This window comes from Ranitomeya variabilis, chromosome 1 (assembly GCF_051348905.1).
Source record: "Ranitomeya variabilis isolate aRanVar5 chromosome 1, aRanVar5.hap1, whole genome shotgun sequence".
Classification (NCBI taxonomy): Eukaryota; Metazoa; Chordata; class Amphibia; order Anura; family Dendrobatidae; genus Ranitomeya; species Ranitomeya variabilis.
This window is the reverse complement of record NC_135232.1, coordinates 1,010,148,572-1,010,174,728: the sequence shown is the minus strand read 5'-3', so window position 1 is coordinate 1,010,174,728 and position 26,157 is coordinate 1,010,148,572. Positions and strand designations below refer to the sequence as shown.

The following is a 26,157-nucleotide window of genomic DNA, read 5'->3' as shown; positions in this document are numbered from 1 at the left end:
TCTCTGGAGATGGACTGGTAACCTTGACATTGTTGATATTTTTTGGTTCTCAACTCCTCAGACAGTTCTCTTCTCCTCTTTCTGTTCTCAATGCTTAGTATGGCCCACACAGACACACAATACAAAGATTGAATCAACTTCTCCCCTTTTTAACTGCTTTCAGGTGTGATTTTCATATTACTGACACCTGTTACTTGCCACAGGTGAGTTAAAGCGAGCATCGCATGCTTGAAACAAAGTTGTTTACACTCAGTTTTGGAAAGGTACCAACAATTTTGTCAGGCCCTTTGTTTGAAATTATGTCCAACTTGCCTTTTTTATCTATTTTTTTTGTTTTGTTCCAATATACACAAAAGGAAATAAACATGTGTATAACAAAATATGTATAACTGCATTCATTTTCTAAAATAAATACTTCATTTTCAGGAACAATTTCAGGACAGTTCAATCCACATCTCTTACAAAAGTCCGGATGGTGGATAGGCAGCCCCAATCAAGTTCGAAAGAAATTCAAGCTGTCGTGAAAACTCAGGGTGCATCAGTGTCAGCGCAAACTATCTGTCATCATTTGAATGAATTGAAATGCTATGTCAAGAGACTCATGAGGACCCCACTGCTGACATAAGCTAGACGGCAGTTTGCCAAAATGTACGTGAGTAAGCCAAAATCCTTCTGGGAAAGTATCTTGTGAACAGATGAGACCTAGATAGAGCCTTTTTTGGTAAAGCACATCATTCTACTGTTTACCAAAACCTGAATGACACATACAAAGAAAAGAACACAGTACCTACAATCAAATATGGTGGAGGTGCAAAAATGTTTTGGGATTGCATTGCTGCCTCTTGCACTGGGTGCCATGGCTGTGAACAAGGCACCATGAAATCTGAAGATTAGCAAAGGATTTTGAGTCACAATGTAGTGCCAAGTGTCAAAGCAGGGTTTGCGTCCCAGGTCATGGGTCTTCCAGCAGGACAATGACCCCAAGCATACTTCAAGAAGCACCCATAATTGAATGGAAACAAAGCACTGGAGAGTTCTGAAGTGGCCAACAATGAGTCAGGATCAAAATCCCATTGAGCACCTGTGGAGAGATCTTTACATTGCTATTGGGAGAAGGCACCCTTCAAAGATGAGAGACCTGGAGCAGTTTGCAAAAGAAGAGTGGTCGAAAATTCCAGTTGAGAGTTGTAAGAAGCTTGTTGATGGTTATAGAAAGCGATTGATTGCAGTTATTTATTCCAAAGGGTGTGCAACCAAATATTAAGCTGAGGGTGCCAACAATTTTGTCCGGCCCAATTTTGGGGTTTTGTGTGAAATAATGCCCATTTGCCTTTTTTTCTCTTTTTTTGGGTTGTTCCAATACACACAAAGGAAAAAACAAAACATGTGTGATTGCCAACATTTTCGGCCATGACTGCATGTGGTCTTACAAAAATGATATGTTGTTTTCAATCCTAATGACACCTATGTCTGGGACAATGCTAGTAAGTGATCAAGAAGTATATATAATTGTAGAACTTGATTTCTATAAGCCTCACCTTCTGCATACCCCCTATATTGACAACTGCCATTTGGACCTGTTATAGGGAACTAGTGTTGGCCAGTTAAACTATCTGATGTAAAAACATTATGAAGACCCCCTCCCTTTGGATGTTTCACGCTGACTAGCACTTCCTGGGAGGCTTCTCCTGGAAAAGAAACTACATTTGACTCTTCTGTGCTTGTAAGCTCTGTTAGGATAAGCCATACACATCTCTTCTTACAATAGGACACAGACTTCTCAAAGAAGGCTTGTAATTTGGAATAAATAGAGGACATGTGCAGAATATTGAGGCAAATGAAAGACTGAATCGGAGATATTTCTGATTCCCCTGACACTCCAGCTGTATCGCAGAACTGAGTGAGAAGCACCATAATGGGTGAGTAACTACAAAACATCATTGCAACTACACTCCCATCATTGCAACTGACTTCTCCTGCTAATACACAAGGCTTGTAATCTTACTGTTTTCTATTGTATGAAGATTCCTTACTATTTTTTGCTTGAAAACTTATAAGATAACTCCTATATATTGGTATTTTCATCAGAGGAATATATTCTACCTGAATATAGATGTGCATGTAACAGTATTTGAAGATGTGTTCTATACTGAAATCTATTAACCTACTGGACATTGGTACAAATGAAAGCACAAAAGTACATAGCTGGCACTGGCAAGATCAGATATGAAGATGATATAAGGCATGCTGATAGAAGTAAATGGAGGAGTTGGCCAGCTTCCTTTATGTGGAGTACATAAGTAATTTAAGTGCAGTTAAAGGAGTTTTACCTTTCGCTAACTAGGAGTGATAGTAGCAGTACATATAGTGCTGTAGTAAAAGGAACTCAATTTGATCTCTCATAAGTGATCTTAGTACAGTGGTGGTGTGCTGTTTTGATGGTTTCAAAGGTTTTTATCAACTTTTCTGCTCCAATATTTGTTTAAGGATGGGGTACTAATGTGTTATATCCTTTAAGGTATCCTGTCACCATGAAAATGCCGTCCAGTCTGCGGGTATTATATTATAGAGCAAGCGGAGCTGAGCAGAATGATATCTAGTTTTGCGAGAAAAGAATTGGTATATCCTGTGATTTAATCATTTAATCCTCAGCTCTTTCTGTGATTAATTTCGGTCCAGTAGGCGGTCCTATCAGTGACTGACAGCTTGTTTGCATAGCTGTGCACACAGAGGTAGCTGTCAGTCACTGATAGGTCCGCCCAGTGGACTGAAAATCACAGAAAGAGCCGACGATTAAATGATTTAAACACAGGATGTACCAAACCTTTCTCACAAAACTATATGTCAGTCTACTCAGCTCCTCCTGGTCTATAACATGGGGCCTGCAGATTGGACGGCATTCTCATGGTGACAGGTTCCCTTTAAGAATATTAGAAGTGAGGTTTGAAGTTTTAAGCTCCATTTCCCCTTTTTCATGAAGGTGTATAATATTTAGGCAGTTTCAGTAAGAAAACAATATGTTACAATTGGAAGGATGATGACATGATACGAACTTTGGCATTCAATCTTATTTTTCCCTTGAAATTCTTGAAGACACAGTTAGTTTTCAAATCGAGAAACCAAAGAATGTTTCAGTTATTCTTCTTTGGATTCTGTGGATTATATAGTATTTTTTTCAGAAAAGGCCTTTTTCTTCCTTTTTTTTATTTTTAAATCAATACATAGAAAGGAGGAGTAAGTAGGCCAGGAGCCCTATTGCAGTGAATGTGGCACCAAATAAACATAAAGTTATCGACAGCCCCATAGATTGGTTATAAATATTTTATTAATCATTATTGTTGCCATCACATTTATGTACTTTTTTCAATTAGCATTCGATATTTTCATAGCTTGTGTCCCCTTTTTTAAAAATATTGATATATTTACAGACAAATCTCCAGATTCATCAAGAATAGAAACCTGCCGATATTGATGAAGGGGCTTTTTGAAGGGGGAAGGGTGAAACAATATCATTTTTAGTTTGTGAGTTGAAGATTGTTTATTTATTACATTATCCATCAACTCAAATCAGGTTGTCAGAAAATACAAACATGGTACAGAGGTGACTTTCTATTTTATTCAGGGGTGGATTCATGGTAAAGAAGTTGTCCACTACTTGGACAACTCCTTATTACATCCTACGCTTGGCTCCAATAAAATAAAAAGGCCTGTACTCACCTCCCGTGCCAGCACCGTTTACTCGATGTCGGTACTCGCTCTCCCCGGGGCTTTCGTGCGGTGTTGTGACATGTGACCTCGGCTCCAAATCAGCACTGACATCATTGTCCCCGCCGCCGGACGAATTAAACATGAAGAGAAAGTCAGAGATCAGCTGCAGCCTGGACTTCCTCTTCATGTTCAACTCGACAGAAGGCGGAGACCGTGATGTCAGTGCTGATTGGGCGCAAGGGTCACATGTCACAACAACCGCACGAGAGCCCCAGGGACAGCTAGCGGTGACACCAAAGGAATGGCGCCAGCACGTGAGGTGAGTATAGGCATACCTCCCAACTTTTGAAGATGGGAAAGAGGGACAAAGCTTGCGGCGCGCTTTGCGCGCCGCGGCAAATTTTAGGCCACGCCTCTGACCACACCCATTCATAACTAGCCACACCCATATCCACGTCCCAATCACACCCATTTAGCACTGCTGATCACACTTTCATAAAGAATAATTATAAACAAAAAACTATGGCCACACAGTGCTCCATACTGTATAATGGCCACACATGATGCTCCATACTGTATAATAGCCCCACATGATGCTCCATACTGTATAATGGCCACACATGATGCTCCATACTATATAATGGCCACACATGATGCTCCATACTGTATAATGGCCACACATGATGCTCCATACTATATAATGGCCCCACATGATGCTCCATACTGTATAATGACCACACATGATGCTCCATACTGTATAATGACTGCACATGATGCTCCATACTGTATAATTTTAAAAAAAGCTGTAAAGCCGCACCCTATAATTATATAGTCTCTATGGACATCGGGGCGCACGTCCTCACCAGGGGGTCCATCCCAGACAGAACAACCAAATCCAAATTGAAGAAAAGGACAGCGCCACACCGGATAGTGAAAAGCAGCTCACATATTTATTCTGCCTCCTGCGGCAACGTTTCGGTCCAAAGACCTTTGTCAAGCTTGACAAAGGTCTTTGGACTGAAACGTTGCCACAGGAGGCAGGAGGCAGAATAAATATGTGAGCTGCTTTTCACTATCCGGTGTGGCGCTGTCCTTTTCTTCAATTTGGATTTGGCCATACTGTATAATGACTGCACATGATGCTCCATACTGTATAATGACCGCACATGATGCTCCATACTGTATAATGGCCGCACATGACACTTCGCACCGTATAATGGCCACACATAGCTACTCCTACACACGCGGCTGCGCTCCGTACACACACGCTCTACTCCATACACCTCGTACACACGCGGCTCCGCTTCGTACACCTCGAACACATTTAGCTCCGCTCCATACACCTCATACACACGACTCCGCTCCGTACACCTCATACACACGGCTCCGCTCTGTACACCTCATACACACGGCTCCGCTCACCTCATACACACGGCTCCGCTCACCTCATACACTCGGCTCCACTCCGTACACCTTGTACACATTCAGCTCTGCTCTGTACACCTCGTACACATTCAGCTCCGCTCCGTACACCTCATACACACACGACTCCACTCCATACACCTCATACACATGACTCCGCTCCGTACACCTCATACACACGGCTCCGCTCCGTACACCTCATACACACGGCTCCGCTCCGTACAACTCGTACACACTCCGCTCCGTACACATGCAGCTCCGCTCCGTACACCTCGTACACACACACGGCTCCGCTCCGTACACCTCGTACACACACGGCTCCGCTCCATACACTTCATACACACATGGCTTGGCTACATCCACACTGTAAACACCTCCTGACCCCACACATAACAGGCAGCACATCACCAGGGCACTTGCTTCTCACCAGAGAAGGGGCTGTGTGAGCCCTGTGCCAGTGCTGCATGGCGCTCACCTGCGGGTGCCCTCACCAGGGCATGTGTTGCTTCCCTGGCAGTGATGGAGGGGCAGCGACAGCACAAAGCCTCATTAGGTGCAGATCAGTAAATCTGGACACATTTCTCTGCACGGTGAGAACTAGTTTCCTTACAAGCAGAGCAACAAGCAGCCTGCTGCAGCACAAGGCTACTGAGCACGCCCACTCCAGCTCATTATCCTGCTGGCACCTACCTGGCACCGCACACAGGGGCAGGAGGGTCGGTGTGCCTGCTCGTCCTGCACAACATCCAGCAGAGCTCCTCGTCTTCCTCCTCCAGCAGATCATGACCCCGTGCCCAGCGCTGGCAGTGCCTCCTTCATGCCACAGGCAGGAAGCCCTAAGAGTAAAGGCCCCGTCTCACATAGCGAGATCGCTAGCGAGATCGCTGCTGAGTCACTAGTTTTGTGACGCAACAGCGACCTCAGTAGCGATCTCGCTATGTGTGACACGTACCAGCGATCAGGCCCCTGCTGTGAGATCGCTGGTCGTGTCGGAATGGCCTGGACCGTTTTTTGGTCGTTGAGGTCCCGCTGACATCGCTGAATCGGTGTGTGTGACACCGATTCAGCGATGTCTTCACTGGTAACCAGGGTAAACATCGGGTTACTAAGCGCAGGGCCGCGCTTAGTAACCCGATGTTTACACCCTGGTTACCAGCGTAAATGTAAAAAAAAAAAACAGTACATACTCACCATCTGATGTCCGTCAGGTCCCTTGCCGTCTGCTTCCTGCTCTGACTGAGATCCGGCCGTACAGTGAGAGCACAGCACAGCAGTGACGTCACCGCTGCGCTCTGCTCTCACTGTACGGCGGCACTCAGTCAGAGCAGGAAGCAGACGGCAAGGGACCTGACGGACATCAGATGGTGAGTATGTACTGTTTGTTTTTTTTGGTAACCAGGGTAAACATCGGGTTACTAAGCGCGGCCCTGCGCTTAGTAACCCGATGTTTACCCTGATTACCCGGGTGCTGCAGGGGGACTTCGGCATCGTTGAAGACAGTTTCAACGATGCCGAAGTCGTTCCCCTGATCGTTGGTCGCTGGAGAGAGCTGTCTGTGTGACAGCTCCCCAGCGACCACACAACGACTTACCAACGATCACGGCCAGGTCGTATCGCTGGTCGTGATCGTTGGTAAATCGCTATGTGAGACGGGGCCTTAAGACTCAGGAACATGGGGAAGGGGCGTGGCCTAACGCAAGGGGGCGTGACGGCAGCTTCTCCTGTGTTGTATGCGGGATCAGCGTGTCCTGCGCTGGACAGCAGGACAAAGCATCAAATCCGGGGCAATCCCGCAGAATGAGGGACGGTTGGGAGCTATGAGTATAGGCTTTTTTATTTTATCGGAGCAAATGTGGGGTATGAAAAAGGGTTGTCCTAGTAGTGGACAATCCCTTAAATTTATAAAGTGGGCACAGTGGCATAATTAGTTTACAACCAGGGATACTCACAGTGGTGGCTTCATTTATATTCAGGGGGCACAGTGGTGGCTTCATTTATATTCAGGGGGCACAGTGGTGGCTTCATTTATATTCAGGGGGAACAGTGGTGGCTTCATTTATATTCAGGGGGCACAGTGGTGGCTCCATTTATATTCAGGGGGCACAGTGGTGGCTTCATGTATATTCAGAGGGCACAGTGGTGGCTTCATGTATATTCAGGGGGTACAGTGGTGGCTTCATGTATATTCAGGGGGCACAGTGGTGGCTTCATTTATATTCAGGGGGCACAGTGGTGGCTTCATTTATATTCACGGGGAACAGTGGTGGCTTCATTTATATTCAGGGGGCACAGTGGTGGCTTCATGTATATTCAGAGGGCACAGTGGTGGCTACATTTATATTCAGGGGGCACAGTGGTGGCTTCATTTATATTCATGGGGTACAGTGGTGGCTACATTTATATTCAGGGGGCACAGTGGTGGCTTCATTTATATTCATGGGGTACAGTGGTGGCTTCATTTATATTCAGGGGGTACAGTGGTAGCTTCATTTATATTCAGAGGGCACAGTGGAGGCTTCATTTATATTCAGGGGGAACAGTGGTGGCTTCATTTATATTCAGGGGGCACAGTGGAGGCTTCATTTATATTCAGGGGGCACAGTGGTGGCTTCATTTATATTCAGGGGGCACAGTGGTGGCTTCATTTATATTCAGGGGTACAGTGGTGGCTTCATTTATATTCAGGGGGCACAGTGGTGGCTTCATCTATATTCACGGGGTACAGTGGTGGCTCTATTTATATTCGGGGGCACAGTGGTGGCTTCATGTATGTTCAGGGGGCACAGTGGTGGCTTCAGGTATATTCAGGGGGCACAGTGGTTGCTTCATTTATATTCAGAGGGCACAGTGGTGGCTTCATTTATATTCAGGGGGTACAGTGGTAGCTTCATTTATATTCAGAGGGCACAGTGGAGGCTTCATTTATATTCAGGGGGAACAGTGGTGGCTTCATTTATATTCAGGGGGCACAGTGGAGGCTTCATTTATATTCAGGGGGCACAGTGGTGGCTTCATTTATATTCAGGGGGCACAGTGGTGGCTTCATTTATATTCAGGGATACAGTGGTGGCTTCATTTATATTCAGGGGGCACAGTGGTGGCTTCATCTATATTCACGGGGTACAGTGGTGGCTCTATTTATATTCGGGGGCACAGTGGTGGCTTCATGTATGTTCAGGGGGCACAGTGGTGGCTTCAGGTATATTCAGGGGGCACAGTGGTTGCTTCATTTATATTCAGGGGGCACAGTGGTGGCTTCATTTATATTCAGAGGGCACAGTGGTGGCTTCATTTATATTCAGAGGGCACAGTGGTGGCTTCATTTATATTCAGGGGGCACAGTGGTAGCTTCATTTATATTCAGAGGGCACAGTGGTGGCTTCATTTATATTCAGAGGGCACAGTGGTGGCTTCATTTATATTCAGAGGGCACAGTGGTGGCTTCATTTATATTCAGGGGGTACAGTGGTAGCTTCATTTATATTCAGAGGGCACAGTGGAGGCTTCATTTATATTCAGGGGGAACAGTGGTGGCTTCATTTATATTCAGGGGGCACAGTGGAGGCTTCATTTATATTCAGGGGGCACAGTGGTGGCTTCATTTATATTCAGAGGGCACAGTGGTGGCTTCATTTATATTCAGAGGGCACAGTGGTGGCTTCATTTATATTCAGGGGGTACAGTGGTAGCTTCATTTATATTCAGAGGGCACAGTGGAGGCTTCATTTATATTCAGGGGCAACAGTGGTGGCTTCATTTATATTCAGGGGGCACAGTGGTGGCTTCATTTTTATTCAGGGAGCACAGTGGTGGCTTCATTTATATTCAGGAAGCACAGTGGTAGCTTCATTTATATTCAGGGAGCACAGTGGTGGCTTCATTTATATTCAGGGGGAACAGTGGTGGCTTCATTTATATTCAGGGGGCACAGTGGAGGCTTCATTTATATTCAGGGGGCACAGTGCTGGCTTTATTTATATTCAAGGGGCACAGTGGAGGCTTCATTTATATTCAGGGGGAACAGTGGTGGCTTCATTTATATTCAGGGGGCAGAGTGGAGGCTTCATTTATATTCAGGGGGCACAGTGGTGGCTTCAGGGGGCATAGTGGTGGCTTCATTTATATTCAGGGTCCACAGTGGTGGCTTCATTTATATTCAGAGGGCACAGTGGAGGCTTCATTTATATTCAGGGGGCACAGTGGTGGCTTCATTTACATTTAGAGGGCACAGTGGTGGCTTCATTAATATTCAGGGGGCACAGTGGTGGCTTCATTTATATTCAGAGGGAACAGTGGTGGCTTCATTTATATTCAGGGGGCACAGTGGTGGCTTTATTTATATTCAAGGGGCACAGTGGAGGCTTCATTTATATTCAGGGGGAACAGTGGTGGCTTCATTTATATTCAGGGGGCACAGTGGTAGCTTCATTTATATTCAGAGGGCACAGTGGTGGCTTCATTTATATTCAGAGGGCACAGTGGTGGCTTCATTTATATTCAGGGGGTACAGTGGTAGCTTCATTTATATTCAGGGGGAACAGTGGTGGCTTCATTTATATTCAGGGGGCACAGTGGAGGCTTCATTTATATTCAGGGAGCACAGTGCTGGCTTTATTTATATTCAAGGGGCACAGTGGAGGCTTCATTTATATTCAGGGAGAACAGTGGTGGCTTCATTTATATTCAGGGGGCACAGTGGAGGCTTCATTTATATTCAGGGGGCACAGTGGGAGCTTCAGGGGGCATAGTGGTTGCTTCATTTATATTCAGAGGGCACAGTGGAGGCTTCATTTATATTCAGGGGGCACAGTGGTGGCTTCATTTATATTCAGGGGGCACAGTGGTGGCTTCATTAATATTCAGGGGGCACAGTGGTGGCTTCATTTATATTCAGGGTCCACAGTGGTGGCTTCATTTATATTCAGAGGGCACAGTGGAGGCTTCCTTTATATTCAGGGGGCACAGTGGTTGCTTCATTTACATTTAGAGGGCACAGTGGTGGCTTCATTAATATTCAGGGGGCACAGTGGTGGCTTCATTTATATTCAGAGGGCACAGTGGTGGCTTCATTTATATTCAGGGGCACAGTGGTGGCTTTATTTATATTCAAGGGGCACAGTGGAGGCTTCATTTATATTCAGGGAGAACAGTGGTGGCTTCATTTATATTCAGGGGGCACAGTGGAGGCTTCATTTATATTCAGGAGGCACAGTGGTGGCTTCATTTATATTCAGGGGGCATAGTGGTGGCTTCATTATATTCAGAGGGCACAGTGGTGGCTTCATTTATATTCAGAGGGCACAGTGGTGTCTTCATTTATATTCAGAGGGCACAGTGGTGGCTTCATTTATATTCAGGGGGTACAGTGGTGGCTTCATTTATATTCAGGGGGCATAGTGGTGGCTTCATTTATATTCAGAGGGCACAGTGGAGGCTTCATTTATATTCAGGCGGCAGAGTGGTGGCTTCATTTATATTCAGGGGGCATAGTGGTGGCTTCATTTATATTCAGAGAGCACAGTGGTGGCTTCATTTATATTCAGGGGGCACAGTGGTGGCTTCATTAATATTCAGGGGGCACAGTGGTGGCTTCATTTATATTCAGGGTCCACAGTGGTGGCTTCATTTATATTCAGAGGGCACAGTGGTGGCTTCATTTATATTCAGGGGGCACAGTGGTGGCTTCATTTATATTCAGGGGGCATAGTGGTGGCTTCATTTATATTCAGAGGGCACAGTGGAGGCTTCATTTATATTCAGGCGGCAGAGTGGTGGCTTCATTTATATTCAGGGGGCATAGTGGTGGCTTCATTTATATTCAGAGAGCACAGTGGTGGCTTCATTTATATTCAGGGGGCACAGTGGTGGCTTCATTTATATTCAGGGGGTACAGTGGTAGCTTCATTTATATTCAGGGGGAACAGTGGTGGCTTCATTTATATTCAGGGGGCACAGTGGTGGCTTCATTAATATTCAGGGGGCACAGTGGTGGCTTCATTTATATTCAGGGGGTACAGTGGTAGCTTCATTTATATTCAGGGGGCACAGTGGTGGCTTCATTTATATTCAGGGCGCACAGTGGTGGCTTCATTAATATTCAGGGGGCACAATGGTGGCTTCATTTATATTCAGGGTCCACAGTGGTGGCTTCATTTATATTCAGAGGGCACAGTGGAGGCTTCATTTATATTCAGGGGGCACAGTGGTGGCTTCATTATATTCAGAGGGCACAGTGGAGGCTTCATTTATATTCAGGGGCACAGTGGTGGCTTCATTTATATTCAGGGGGCACAGCGGTGGCTTCATTTATATTCAGGGTCCACAGTGGTGGCTTCATTTATATTCAGGAGGCACAGTGGAGGCTTCATTTATATTCAGGGGGCACAGTGGTGGCTTCATTTATATTTAGAGGGCACAGTGGTGGCTTCATTTATATTCAGGGGGCACAGTGGTGGCTTCATTTATATTCAGGGGGCACAGTGGTGGATTCATTCATATTCAGGGGGCACAGTAGTGGCTTCAATTATATTCAGGGGGCACAGTAGTGGCTTCATTTGTATTAGAACAGGGACACAGAAAGTAAGTTTGTATACATGGGGGCCAGTGGCATAACTTAAAGCAAATGTAAAATCTCCAACAGGGCCCTCATTTATTGCAGATTTGTAATAGTGATGTTTTTTTCATATGGGCCAAGAGGACCTTTTGGGCCTGCTAAGCTCCACGGCCCATGTGTGATTACAACTCATGCACCTATCATAGTTAAGCCTCTACATGGAGCACAGTGACTGGTTATATATTCATGAAGTAGCTGCATGTATATTCAGAGGGTACAGTGGTTACTTATTTACAGAGGGACAGATTGGGACTAAAATTCAGCCCTGGCATTTGAAATCACAGAAGCCATGCTATCCCCACCCCCGAGCACCAGATGGGGATACCTATCACTAATATTACCCTGCCTAAAGGAAATCAAGATTTACTACAAGACCAATAATTCTAATAATACCAATAATATTTCTATATAAGATTAAATAATTATAATATCAAAATAATATTATTGCAATATGACAGACAAATACCAACAAACTATAACTAAATATTACCAGCATATACAATATTTATAATACCATCATGCTGATCGTTAAAGGGGTTGAGGTTAAAGTCTATGTAACTTCAGAATTCTGAATCCCCATAGGGCACACTGTGAGGATTCTCCGCTGCTGGCATTGGGAGTGGGCCATCATTCTGGTTAATTGTATAAAGCTTTGCTAATTTCACTTGTATTGAGCGAGGCCGTGTACGTCTAGTTAGCATGTGACTGCGTGTATGCCAATTGCATACTTGCAGTAACATGATCAGGGACATAACTATAGGTGGTGCGAGAGTTGCAATCGCACTCTGGCCCTGGGGCCTAAGGGGTGCTAAAAGTACCCTTTGCCTATATAAAAAGACTAATGCTATTGAAGACTTGCAATAGTTGGGGGCCAAATTAGAGCTTTTGCTTTGGGGCATATGCTGTTCAAGTTACGCTACTGCACATGATCACCAACTCCCAGCACCGGCACCGGAGACTCCTCACAATGCGCAAGCCCTGAGAGGATTCAGACGTCCTCAGTCACATAGTCACGACGGACTTCCAGCTTGGACAACTACTTTAACTAAAATCGCTGTACTAGGACTGGTATTTCCACCATACAGTGACCATATAATGGTAATATCAGGTCTACACCAGTTCTCTGCAGACCATATACTGTATGTGTATATTGTGCAGGTTCTCATAAGTGACGTTCTCGCTGATTGTTTTGTTTTGATCATTTTCCCTTTTCCTTTACATTCAGTCCAGACCACCACAATCTCTTATTCCATCCATAAGTCGTCCCTGCAAAACGTCAAAACGTGACACAGACATCTTCACTTTACTGATTTTCCAGGACTCTCCTCACATTCTACCACCATCACAAACCACAACTTGTGATACCTTACAGTAATTCCCCTGTGCCTCTTTTAATAATCATCCTCACTGACCTCTTATAATAAGCACCTTGTACCTCCTTATAATAATAAAAATATCCCCTGTGCTTTATTATATTAATAATAATAATGATTCCTTGCTTTCTCTAAAATGATAACAATGCCCCCATTGTGCCTCCTTTTAATAATAACTCTCAGTGCATCATTATTGTAATAATGCTCCTCAGCAGGGGTGTGTATAGAAATAACAAGCGCCCCATAGAAAAAGTCCTATCACGTCACAGTCAAAGAAGAGCATATCTCCCACCATTTTAAGAAACAGAGAAGGCAATTTATTGCAGCATTTAAACAGTTATTTTGCCCCTACTGAAACCCCTAAGTGGTCTCACTCACTATGATACCCCTTTCATGACCACTATAGAGTAGAGTACAAAGTATGATTGCCTTACAAACCTTACACAAAGTATGATACCCCACAGCACACCACACAGTAAGATTGTCACGACAGCCCCCAATATACAGTATAATGTTTACCACAGACTCCTATATCACGTGAGATGTCCACCAAAGCCCCCCTTACAATATGAGGACCCCACAGCCCCACACAGTATGATGTCCACCATAACCATCCCATTAAGTATGATGGTTACGACAGCCTCCAACATAATATAATGTTCCCCATAGACCTCCAGGCTGTATTATGTTCACTACAGCCACCCCACACAGTATGACGTCCACCACAACCACCCTACATAGTAAGATAGTCCCTCCACAGCCATCCCACATAGTATGATAGATCCCTCATACACTATGAAGATCCCCCATAGCCTCAATACTGTATGACAATCCCTGCACAGCCCCGTATATTGTATGATGGTCCACATCACAGCTCCTTATATATTATGACGGTCCACCTCACACTCCCTCATATACTGTAGTATGATGGACCTCCCAACAGCCTCCTATGTAGTATGATGGTCCCCTCAACAGTGCACTATATTGTATGGCGGTCCATTCCACAGCCCCTTATATGCTATGATGGTCCATCTAACAGCACCTTATATAGTGTGATGGTCCCCCACAACCCCAGCAAAAACAAAACAATCCCTATACTCACCTAATCCAGACACCTCATCCTCTACAGCATCTCACTCCTTCTCTATTCATTCTCGCAATGGATGCTGGCGGTGTGATGCAGTGACATCATTGCATCGCTGATGTCCCCTGTTGGTGCTAGGGGACGTTAGGTTAGGGTTAGGGCTAGGGTTAGGGGTAGGTTTAGGGTTAGGGGTAGGGTTAAGGCTAGGGCTAGGGGTAGGGTTAGGGCTAGGGTTAGGGTTAGGGCTAGGGTTGGGGTTAGGGCTAGGGTTGGGGCTAGGGTTAGGGTTGGGGCTAGGGTTAGGGTTTCAGTTAGAATTGGGGGTTTCCACTGTTTAGGCACATCAGGGGCTCTCCAAACGCGACATGGTGTCTGATCTCAATTTCAGCCAATTCTGTGTTGAAAAAGTAAAACAGTGCTCCTTCCCTTCCGAGCTCTCCCGTGCGCCCAAACAGGGGTTTACCCCAACATATGGGGTATCAGCGTACTCAGGACAAATTGAACAACAACTTTTGGGATCCAATTTCTTCTCTTACCCTTGGGAAAATTAAAAATTAGGGGTGAAAAGATCATTTTTGTGAAAAAGTATGATTTTTTATTTTTACGGCTCTGTATTATAAACTTCTGTGTTGTGTTGGTGGATTCAAAGTGCTAGCCACACATCTAGATAAGTTCCTTAGGGGGTCTACTTTCCAAAATGGTGTCACTTGTGGGGGGTTTCAATGTTTAGGCACATCAGGGGCTCTCCAAACGCAACATTGCGTCCCATCTCAATTCCAGTCAATTTTGCATTGAAAAGTCAAAATTTTCGCAAAATTTCTGTTTTTTTCACAAATAAATGCAAGTCTTATCGAATAAATTTTACCACTATCATAAAGTACAATATGTCACGAGAAAACAATGTCAGAATCATCAGGATCCGTTGAAGCGTTCCAGAGTTATGACCTCATAAAGGGACAATGGTCAGAATTGTAAAAATTGGCCTGGTCATTAATGTGCAAACCACCCTTGGGGGTAAAGGGGTTAAACCCTGACTATATGCCTACTCTAAAATACGCTCTTCTCCTATAATAACTCTCCCTGAACTGCTTTCTGAGGACAGTGTGCCAAGCATCAAGTCACTGGATCTCATGTAAGACCCAGGCTATGACACGATTCGCCTGGCGAATCACAGTAATGCCAGTAGCCAACACGGCCACGGAATTACCGTGTATGTCAGCAATCCTTGCATGTTTACTGGCTGTTTCACAGGCCACAAACATGTGGGACAGGACTTGAGCATGGCGCTTGAGCACCTGTGATACTCAATCGAGTAACGAGCGTACCTGATCACCCAGATGCTCAATCATGTATCGAGCAGTAGCGAACACGCTCGCTCATCACAGGTCAGTATTTTACACCAGTATACCAGTATTTGTAAGCCAAAACCAAGAGTGGTTGAAAAATGCAAAATTGGTGAACTTTCCTCTGATTGTTCTACTCCTGATTTTGTCTTACAAATACTCATGTAAAATACTGACCAAATACTGAACGTGTTTTGTGCATACATAATATATAGTATATGTGACATTGTTATTATTAGGGCTACAGTACGTACTGCAGAAGTGAGTAACCAAAGACTACAGGGCAGCAAATAAGTCATTGGTTGGAGACATCTTCATTAATTACATATTCAGAAAATCAGTAGGAGAAAATAAGTATCGAAGTCTCTGTATGATCTGTATGATCATGAATGATTAGTAAAAAAAGGGGAGTGACGTTTCAAAGTAGACCGTGCTGCTGTATAAAGGAAGCAGTTTCAGAGTGGAATAGCAATTTCGTACTTTTTATATTTACGCCATTCGTGATCACACCAAGCTGTTTTCATTGATTGTGCTACGTAGTTTGTTTTTGAAAAAGAACGAAAAAAATAAAAACTATGAAAATTACTATTCCACTCTGAAACTGCTTGCTTTATACAGCAGTGCGGTGTACTCTGAAACGTCAATCTCCTTCTTCTACTAATCGATATGAAAGAGAGTCGCCTTCATTTGCCGACGGGACTGCAGCAGCTGGGCTATTGGAGTTGGGACAATCACAACCCTTTCAGGTGAGCAATTTCATAACTCCCTTCTCATCTGTACCTTTCAATATCACCCTATGTGCGTTTGTCTCCTCCCCCTCCTTTTTTTTTCTTCTTGATCATCATGAATGATAACATTGCTGCTTGTGCAAAAACTTCTTCCAATATACAAATAATAAGTACACACGTGGTCAAAATTCTTGGTACCCCTCGTTTAATCACAGAAAAACCCACAATCGTCACAGAAATAACTTGAATCTGACAAACATGATAATAAATAAAAAGTCTGTGAAAATGAACAAATTGAATCAGACATTGCTTTTCAATCATGCTTCCACAGAATTAAAAAAAAACAATAAAACTCATGAAATAGACCTGGACAGAAATGATGGTACCCTTAACTTAACCCCTTCATGACCTTGGGATTTTTTGTTTTTCCGTGTTCGTTTTTCACTCCCCTTCTTCCCAGAGCCATAACTTTTTTATTTTTCCGTCAATTTGGCCATGTGAGGGCTTATTTTTTTGCGGGACGAGTTGTACTTTTGAACGACATCATTGGTTTTACCATGTCGTGTACTAGAAAACGGGAAAAAAATTCCAAGTGCGGTGAAATTGCAAAAAAAGTGCAATCCCACGCTTGTTTTTTGCTTGGCTTTTTTGCTAGGTTCACTAAATGCTAAAACTGACCTGCCATTATGATTCTCCAGGTCACTTCGAGTTCATAGACACCTAACATGACTAGGTTATTTTTTACCTAAGTGGTGAAAAAAAATTCCAAACTTTGCTAAAAAAAAAAAAAAAAATTGCGCCATTTTCCGATACTCGTAGCGTCTCCATTTTTCATGATCTGGGGTCGGTTGAGGGCTTAATTTTTGCGTGCCGAGCTGGCGTTTTTAATGATTCCAATTCGGTGCAGATACGTTCTTTTGATCGCCCGTTATTGCATTTTAATGCAATGTCGCGGCGACCAAAAAAACGTAATTCTGGCTTTTCGATTTTTTTTCTCGTTACGCCGTTTAGCGATCAGGTTAATGCTTTTTTTTAATTGATAGATCGGGCGATTCTGAACGTGGCGATACCAAATATGTGTAGGTTTGATTTTTTTTAATTGATTTATTTTGATTGGGGCGAAAGGGGGGTGATTTAAACTTTTATATTTTTTTTATTTTTTTCACATTTTTTTTAACTTTTTTTTTTTACTTTTGCCATGCTTCAATAGCCTCCATGGGAGGCTAGAAGCAGGCACCACTCGATCGCCTCTGCTACATAGCAGCGATCATCAGATCGCTGCTATGCAGCAGAAATGCAGGTGTGCTGTGAGCGCCGACCACAGGGTGGCGCTCACAGCTGCCGGGGATCAGTAACCATAGAGGTCTCAAGGACCTCTATGGTTACCATTCAGAAGCATCGCCGACCTCCGATCATGTGACGGGGGTCGGCGATGCGCTCATATCCGGCCGCCCGACCGGATGCGGTAGTTAAATGCCGCTGTCTGCGTTTGACAGCGGCATTTAACTAGTTAATAGCGGTGGGTGAATTGCGATTTCACCCGCCGCTATTGCGGGCACATGTCAGCTGTTCAAAACAGCTGACATGTCCCGGCTTTGATGCGGGCTCACCGTGGAGCCCTGCATCAAACAGGGGAGCTAACCTCGTACGTACTATCCCGTCCGAGGTCAGGGGTTAATATTTTGTTGCACAACCTTTTGAGGCAATCACTGCAATCAAACAATTCCTGTAGCTGTCAATGAGACTTCTCCTCCTCTCGACAGATATTTTGGCTCACTCGTCAAGAGCAAACTGCTCCAGTTGTCTCATGTTTGAAGGTTGCACAAAACCCAGCATCCTGAACTCACTATTTCTGAAAAATACCATGGTGAGTATAGATATGCCTTGTATTACCTCCATTGTCTCTTCAGTATACGTAATCTATTTCACACAGACTGAAAAGACGATGGAGGTCATACAAGGCATATCTATACTATAGGTGTCAGAAATAGTGAATTCATGATGCTGGGTTTTGTGCATCATAAACTCACTATTTCTGACACATGACCTGGTGAGTATAGATCTGCTTTGTATTATACCTCCATCGTCTCTTCAGTCTGCGTCCAATAGATGCAGATGAGACGCAGGATGTAATGACCTTCAACTACCATACCACTAACATCATAAGGGGTTTTGAGAGGAAAGACATAGGAGACTTGGTACAGGTATCAAAACACATTGTTTATTAACTACAAACATTAGGAACATTTTAAACATGACTGGTACAGACCCAAAACCCAACAGAACATTTCACACAATGTCATCTTGCCATGCCACATGTCCGATGTGAGAAACAAAGTAGGCAGCAAATTGGTTCCTCATGTGGGCAAATTCAACTGTTGACCACAGAGGGTGATGCTGGTAATCTGGCAATGGGTATGCAACTGGTTCATCCAGTTCAATGTTGGGTCGCTCCTTAGCCATTATGTAATTGTGGAGAACCACACAAGCTTTGACAACCTCATCGAGTGTCTCCATTTTCAGATTAATGGCTGTCCCAAGAATGCGCCATTTTGAGACAAGAATCCCAAAGGTACACTCAACAGTTCTTCGGGCCCTGGTCAGTCTGTAGTTAAAAATCCTTTTAGTGTGGTTCAAGTCCCGACAGAATATGGCTTCAGTAGATTTTCACACATCTGAAAGGCCTCATCCCCAACCATAACAAATGGCATCGGTGGGCCTTGTGTGTTGGGGAGAGGTCGTGGCAGGGGTAAATTAAATTTTTGTCCATACAAACGTCGACCCATATCCGAGTTCTTAAAAGTCCGGGAGTCATTGCCACAGCCAAAAGCTCCAATGTCCACTGCGATGAAGCGACAGTCCACATCTGCTATTGCCATGAGCACAACTGAAAAATATTTCTTGTAGTTAAAAAAGTCCGATCCAGATGTGGCGGGGAAATTACACACTCTCCAGAATTTGTCGGCAATTTCCAGCCACATTTCCGTGGTGGATAAATTCATCCCAGAGAATGTTCTACAAAGCCCGGTAGGTGTCCACAACAATTCCAGACAGGATGGAAATTCCTAGCCGGTACAGAAAATGGAGCGATGATAGGGTCTCTCTGGTAGCCAGGAATCTGCCAAACAGAGAAAGAAAAAAATTAAGGAGCTAAACAGATAAAGGAGAAAAAAATTAATACAAGGCAGAACAATAATAATTATGACAAGTGTTTGCTTAGTATTATTACGTACCTTAATGTGACCAGGAGATGTTCCTCTGCAGGAATCGCTCTACGGAGCTGGGTGTTCTGTCTCCGGATTGCTCCTTGGACATGACCAAGCAAATACCAAAAGGTCTCTTGAGTCATCCTGTTATTTTCCGGAAATTTCTCTGGGTTGAAATTGAGCTCTCCCTGACTTCAATAATGGGGTGCCTCCAATAACGCCAACGCTGTCTTCTCCGTCTTTCTCTATTTCTTTGTTGTTCACAAGCAAACGCATAGGCAAGAAACAGCTTTATACTTAAATCCAGGCTGAAATAAAAGCTCTCCATGTGAAGATCCATCATGACACAGGATGCAGGAGAAAAATCTGAAGATTTCAGCTGTTCAAGGGTCTATGTAAAGATATCCCATAACACACGCCCACTGTTGTCCCATTGGCGGTGTCTGTTTATCTAGATTTTTCTCCTGTAAAATTTTCCACTATGCGCACAAAAAACGCAAATGCATGCAAACCCATGAAAAAGCATGCAAACGCTGCGTTTTATTGACCGCATGCCTAAGCTGATGCGTCCAAAAAACGCTGTGTTTGCATGCGGTTTATCGTGTGTTTGAGGTTGCGGAAGACACACTGCGGATTCAACTGCAAATGTGAAACTAGCCTTACAGCTGACGTTCTTTCTGAGATCAGCAGAAAAACTTCTCCAGCCATGACTCATCTGCAGAAATTACAGCAAAGACCCATTTCCTGCCTTGTCACTAGAGTTGAGCGACTTTCATTTTTTTAAGATCGAGTCGGGTTTTGTGAAACCCGATTTTGTCCAGAGTCGAGTCGAGTGCAGTCGGCCGATTATCGCTAAAAGTCGGGGATCGACCGAAACACGAAACCCAATGCAAGTCAATGGGGAAGCATAGTCGGCAGTGAGTGGAGGCCAGGAAAACACCTACAGTGCCCATTTTAATGCCAAAAACATCCATTCTTGTTTCTGAAGCTTGTCAATCTTAATTAACTTTATAATAATAGTTGGGCATAGGGAATTGGGGGTCATTTGGCAAAAGTTGTGGGGGGAGTAGGGCTGGCTCAAGTTTTTCGTGGGCCCAGGAAATGCGGACTACGTCACGGCGGTGTTGCAGGGAAAGGTAAGTATTTCAACGTTGCAAGTGCTGTGATCCTGAGCAAGCAGGGGGGGCCCACTCGTTCACATTGGCACTGGCACAGGGCCCCTCAAAGTACGGCGGTGTGTTTGCACGGCGGGGGCGCCTCCCACCAGCAGCGACACTTTGGCGTACTCTGAGGGGCCCTGTGCCAGTGACGTCGCCAACGAGTATGCCTCCCCACCTGATGAAGGAACCTGCACTTTCATCTGCACCTTCCTCTCTGTCCCTGTGTAAGGTGGTATAACATGCGGGAAGGGGAACCTTACTTTCAGCAGGGTCAGATTCTGGCTGTGTAGAGTATAAGGGGAATGTAGTGGTCTAGGTCAATGTACCAGCAGACTCATCTAGCAGTGGCTGGGCAATGGGCAGGATGAGGAGGAAACAGATATAGGGCCAAAGAATAAAGTAGGCTAAATGCAGTTCAAAATTGGTAACAGGACTAAACAGGCGGCATTGCTTTGTTCAGTGGAGTAGCAAACCCAAGAGCAGCAGACACTGTTTCAAGGGCCTAACCACACTAGTAGGCCAAATGCAGTTTAATATCTGATAGTATAGGGCGAAAGCCAGAATGTGGAAGCTCAGCTTTGTTCAGTTGAGGACAACACCAGGCAGGGGCAGACAGACACCTTTAGTAGGCCGGAACAGCCAATTGCATTTTTAAAAATGGTAATTTGGAACAGAAGGTTGAAGCACAGCTTTATTCAGTTGCAGCTTCTTGGCAATAATATAAAGAAGACGAGACAGGACAACACTCGTTGGATGCCATATCTGTGTTTTCACTGGAAAAAAAACTGTCAGTTAACTACTTGTAGGAGAAAGTTTTTGTAGCTGGAGGCCACTTTTTGTATTGTACCAGTTTTTTGTTGTATGTTTGGAACTGAAGGTTGAAGCTCAGCTTTATTCAGTTGAGGACAACACCAGGCAGGGGCAGACCCCTTTAGTAGGCCGGAACAGCCAATTGCATTTTTAAAAATGGTAATTTGGAACAGAAGGTTGAAGCACAGCTTTATTCAGTTGCAGCTTCTTGGCAATAATATAAAGAAGACGAGACAGGACAACACTCGTTGGATGCCATATCTGTGTTTTCACTGGAAAAAAAACTGTCAGTTAACTACTTGTAGGAGAAAGTTTTTGTAGCTGGAGGCCACTTTTTGTATTGTACCAGTTTTTTGTTGTATGTTTGGAACTGAAGGTTGAAGCTCAGCTTTATTCAGTTGAGGACAACACCAGGCAGGGGCAGACCCCTTTAGTAGGCCGGAACAGCCAATTGCATTTTTAAAAATGGTAATTTGGAACTGAAGGTTGAAGCTCAGCTTTATTCAGTTGAGGACAACACCAGGCAGGGGCAGACAGACACCTTTAGTAGGCCGGAACAGCCAATTGCATTTTTAAAAATGGTAATTTGGAACTGAAGGTTGAAGCTCAGCTTTATTCAGTTGAGCACAACACCAGGCAGGGGCAGACAGACACCTTTAGTAGGCCGGAACAGCCAATTGCATTTTTAAAAATGGTAATTTGGAACTGAAGGTTGAAGCTCAGCTTTATTCAGTTGAGGACAACACCAGGCAGGGGCAGACAGACACCTTTAGTAGGCCGGAACAGCCAATTGCATTTTTAAAAATGGTAATTTGGAACTGAAGGTTGAAGCTCAGCTTTATTCAGTTGAGGACAACACCAGGCAGGGGCAGACAGACCCCTTTAGTAGGCCGGAACAGCCAATTGCATTTTTAAAAATGGTAATTTGGAACAGAAGGTTGAAGCACAGCTTTATTCAGTTGCAGCTTCTTGGCAATAATATAAAGAAGACGAGACAGGACAACACTCGTTGGATGCCATATCTGTGTTTTCACTGGAAAAAAAACTGTCAGTTAACTACTTGTAGGAGGAAGTTTTTGTAGCTGGAGGCCACTTTTTGTATTGTACCAGTTTTTTGTTGTATGTTTGGAACTGAAGGTTGAAGCACAGCTTTATTCAGTTGAGGACAACACCAGGCAGGGGCAGACAGACACCTGTAGTAGGCCGGAACAGCCAATTGCATTTTTAAAAATGGTAATTTGGAACTGAAGGTTGAAGCTCAGCTTTATTCAGTTGAGGACAACACCAGGCAGGGGCAGACAGACACCTTTAGTAGGCCGGAACAGCCAATTGCATTTTTAAAAATGGTAATTTGGAACAGAAGGTTGAAGCACAGCTTTATTCAGTTGCAGCTTCTTGGCAATAATATAAAGAAGACGAGACAGGACAACACTCGTTGGATGCCATATCTGTGTTTTCACTGGAAAAAAAACTGTCAGTTAACTACTTGTAGGAGAAAGTTTTTGTAGCTGGAGGCCACTTTTTGTATTGTACCAGTTTTTTGTTGTATGTTTGGAACTGAAGGTTGAAGCACAGCTTTATTCAGTTGAGGACAACACCAGGCAGGGGCAGACAGACACCTTTAGTAGGCCGGAACAGCCAATTGCATTTTTAAAAATGGTAATTTGGAACTGAAGGTTGAAGCACAGCTTTATTCAGTTGAGGACAACACCAGGCAGGGGCAGACAGACCCCTTTAGTAGGCCGGAACAGCCAATTGCATTTTTAAAAATGGTAATTTGGAACAGAAGGTTGAAGCACAGCTTTATTCAGTTGCAGCTTCTTGGCAATAATATAAAGAAGACGAGACAGGACAACACTCGTTGGATGCCATATCTGTGTTTTCACTGGAAAAAAAACTGTCAGTTAACTACTTGTAGGAGAAAGTTTTTGTAGCTGGAGGCCACTTTTTGTATTGTACCAGTTTTTTGTTGTATGTTTGGAACTGAAGGTTGAAGCTCAGCTTTATTCAGTTGAGGACAACACCAGGCAGGGGCAGACACCTTTAGAAGGACGGAAAAGCCAATTTTTTTTAAAAACAGCAGTTAATCAGAGCCAGAAGGTAGAAGCTCAGCTTTATTCAGTTGAGGCCAACTTGAATTAGGGACTGCAGACAGACTTTGCAGGCTGTCCCCTGTGTGGACCATGCATCCAATACATTAACCCATTGAGCCACAAAGGACACGTAACCTTCCGTGGCCAGGCCTACAGGTCCATGTGTCTGTTGTCAGGTATACCTTTGGACTGACAAATTGACAGAATGCAAGGACAATGCGGTCTTTAACATGCAGGTGGAGGGGTGGGATGGCTTTTCTCGCAAAAGAATTGTCAACTGGGTAGCTCATAGCGTGGTATATCGTAGTTCATCCTGGCTTTATTAATATTAAATTAAATTAAAAAATAGGCTCTATGCACTTTATAATTGGTTCCAGGGGTACACGGGCAGCAGTGGTCTGGTCAGTGGAGGCCTAGTGGAAGGAGGGAGCGCAGAAAGGCTTCGAAGGCCTAACATAATTAAATTGGGCTGGCTGTAGGCACTTTATTATTAGCTACAGGGGTACACGGGCAGCAGTGGTCTGGTCAGTGGAGGCCTAGTGGAAGGAGGGACCGCAGACAGGCTTCGAAGGCCTAATATAATTAAATTGGGCTGGCTGTAGGCACTTTATTATTAGTTACAGGGGTACACGGGCAGCAGTGGTCTGGTCAGTGGAGGCCTAGTGGAAGGAGGGACCGCAGACAGGCTTCGAAGGCCTAACATAATTAAATTGGGCTGGCTGTAGGCACTTTATTATTAGTTACAGGGGTACACGGGCAGCAGTGGTCTGGTCAGTGGAGGCCTAGTGGAAGGAGGGACCGCAGACAGGCTTCAAAGGGCTAACATAATTAAATTGGGCTGGCTGTAGGCACTTTATTATTAGTTACAGGGGTACACGGGCAGCAGTGGTCTGGTCAGTGGAGGCCTAGTGGAAGGAGGGAGCGCAGAAAGGCTTCGAAGGCCTAACATAATTAAATTGGGCTGGCTGTAGGCACTTTATTATTAGCTACAGGGGTACACGGGCAGCAGTGGTCTGGTCAGTGGAGGCCTAGTGGAAGGAGGGACCGCAGACAGGCTTCGAAGGCCTAATATAATTAAATTGGGCTGGCTGTAGGCACTTTATTATTAGTTACAGGGGTACACGGGCAGCAGTGGTCTGGTCAGTGGAGGCCTAGTGGAAGGAGGGACCGCAGACAGGCTTCAAAGGCCTAACATAATTAAATTGGGCTGGCTGTAGGCACTTTATTATTAGTTACAGGGGTACACGGGCAGCAGTGGTCTGGTCAGTGGAGGCCTAGTGGAAGGAGGGACAGCAGACAGGCTTCGAAGGCCTAATATAATTAAATTGGGCTGGCTGTAGGCACTTTATTATTAGTTACAGGGGTACACGGGCAGCAGTGGTCTGGTCGGTGGAGGCCTAGTGGAAGGAGGGACCGCAGACAGGCTTCAAAGGCCTAACATAATTAAATTGGGCTGGCTGTAGGCACTTTATTATTAGTTACAGGGGTACACGGGCAGCAGTGGTCTGGTCAGTGGAGGCCTAGTGGAAGGAGGGACCGCAGACAGGCTTCGAAGGCCTAACATAATTAAATTGGGCTGGCTGTAGGCACTTTATTATTAGTTACAGGGGTACACGGGCAGCAGTGGTCTGGTCAGTGGAGGCCTAGTGGAAGGAGGGAGCGCAGAAAGGCTTCGAAGGCCTAACATAATTAAATTGGGCTGGCTGTAGGCACTTTATTATTAGTTACAGGGGTACACGGGCAGCAGTGGTCTGGTCAGTGGAGGCCTAGTGGAAGGAGGGACCGCAGACAGGCTTCGAAGGCCTAATATAATTAAATTGGGCTGGCTGTAGGCACTTTATTATTAGTTGCAGGGGTACACGGGCAGCAGTGGTCTGGTCATTGGAGGCCTAGTGGAAGGAGGGACCGCAGACAGGCTTCAAAGGCCTAACATAATTAAATTGGGCTGGCTGTAGGCACTTTATTATTAGTTACAGGGGTACACGGGCAGCAGTGGTCTGGTCAGTGGAGGCCTAGTGGAAGGAGGGAGCGCAGAAAGGCTTCGAAGGCCTAACATAATTAAATTGGGCTGGCTGTAGGCACTTTATTATTAGCTACAGGGGTACACGGGCAGCAGTGGTCTGGTCAGTGGAGGCCTAGTGGAAGGAGGGACCGCAGACAGGCTTCGAAGGCCTAATATAATTAAATTGGGCTGGCTGTAGGCACTTTATTATTAGTTACAGGGGTACACGGGCAGCAGTGGACTGGTCAGTGGAGGCCTAGTGGAAGGAGGGACCGCAGACAGGCTTCGAAGGCCTAACATAATTAAATTGCGCTGGCTGTAGGCACTTTATTATTAGTTACAGGGGTACACGGGCAGCAGTGGTCTGGTCAACGGAGGCCGATTGTAATGAGTGTCTGCCAGTTAGTAGTCCAAAACAACAACTAAATGTGAATGTCTCGCATTAAAACAAAACAAAAACACTAAAGGGTGCAATCATTAGGTTCAGGGGTGGGATCCTCTGCGTTGTTTCAGACCTACTAATTTTGCGCAAAGTATTTACTGTGGTAAATAGAGGACACTGCCCCTGACTATGTTAAGTACCATCATACATGTCAACACAATGGTATTGTCAGT

General features: G+C 44.7%; 1 protein-coding gene across 1 annotated transcript in view; it reads left to right on the top strand.

Moving 5' to 3' along the window:
* Positions 1 to 1,696: 1,696 nt before the first annotated feature.
* The window catches only part of GPM6A (glycoprotein M6A), a 448,503-nt gene continuing 424,042 nt past the window's right edge, over positions 1,697 to 26,157 (top strand). The window contains exon 1 of the mRNA XM_077279524.1: positions 1,697 to 1,919. Within this exon, the coding sequence (XP_077135639.1) occupies positions 1,916 to 1,919 (4 nt within the window). The 5' untranslated portion in view covers positions 1,697 to 1,915. The remainder of the gene's footprint in view (positions 1,920 to 26,157) is intronic.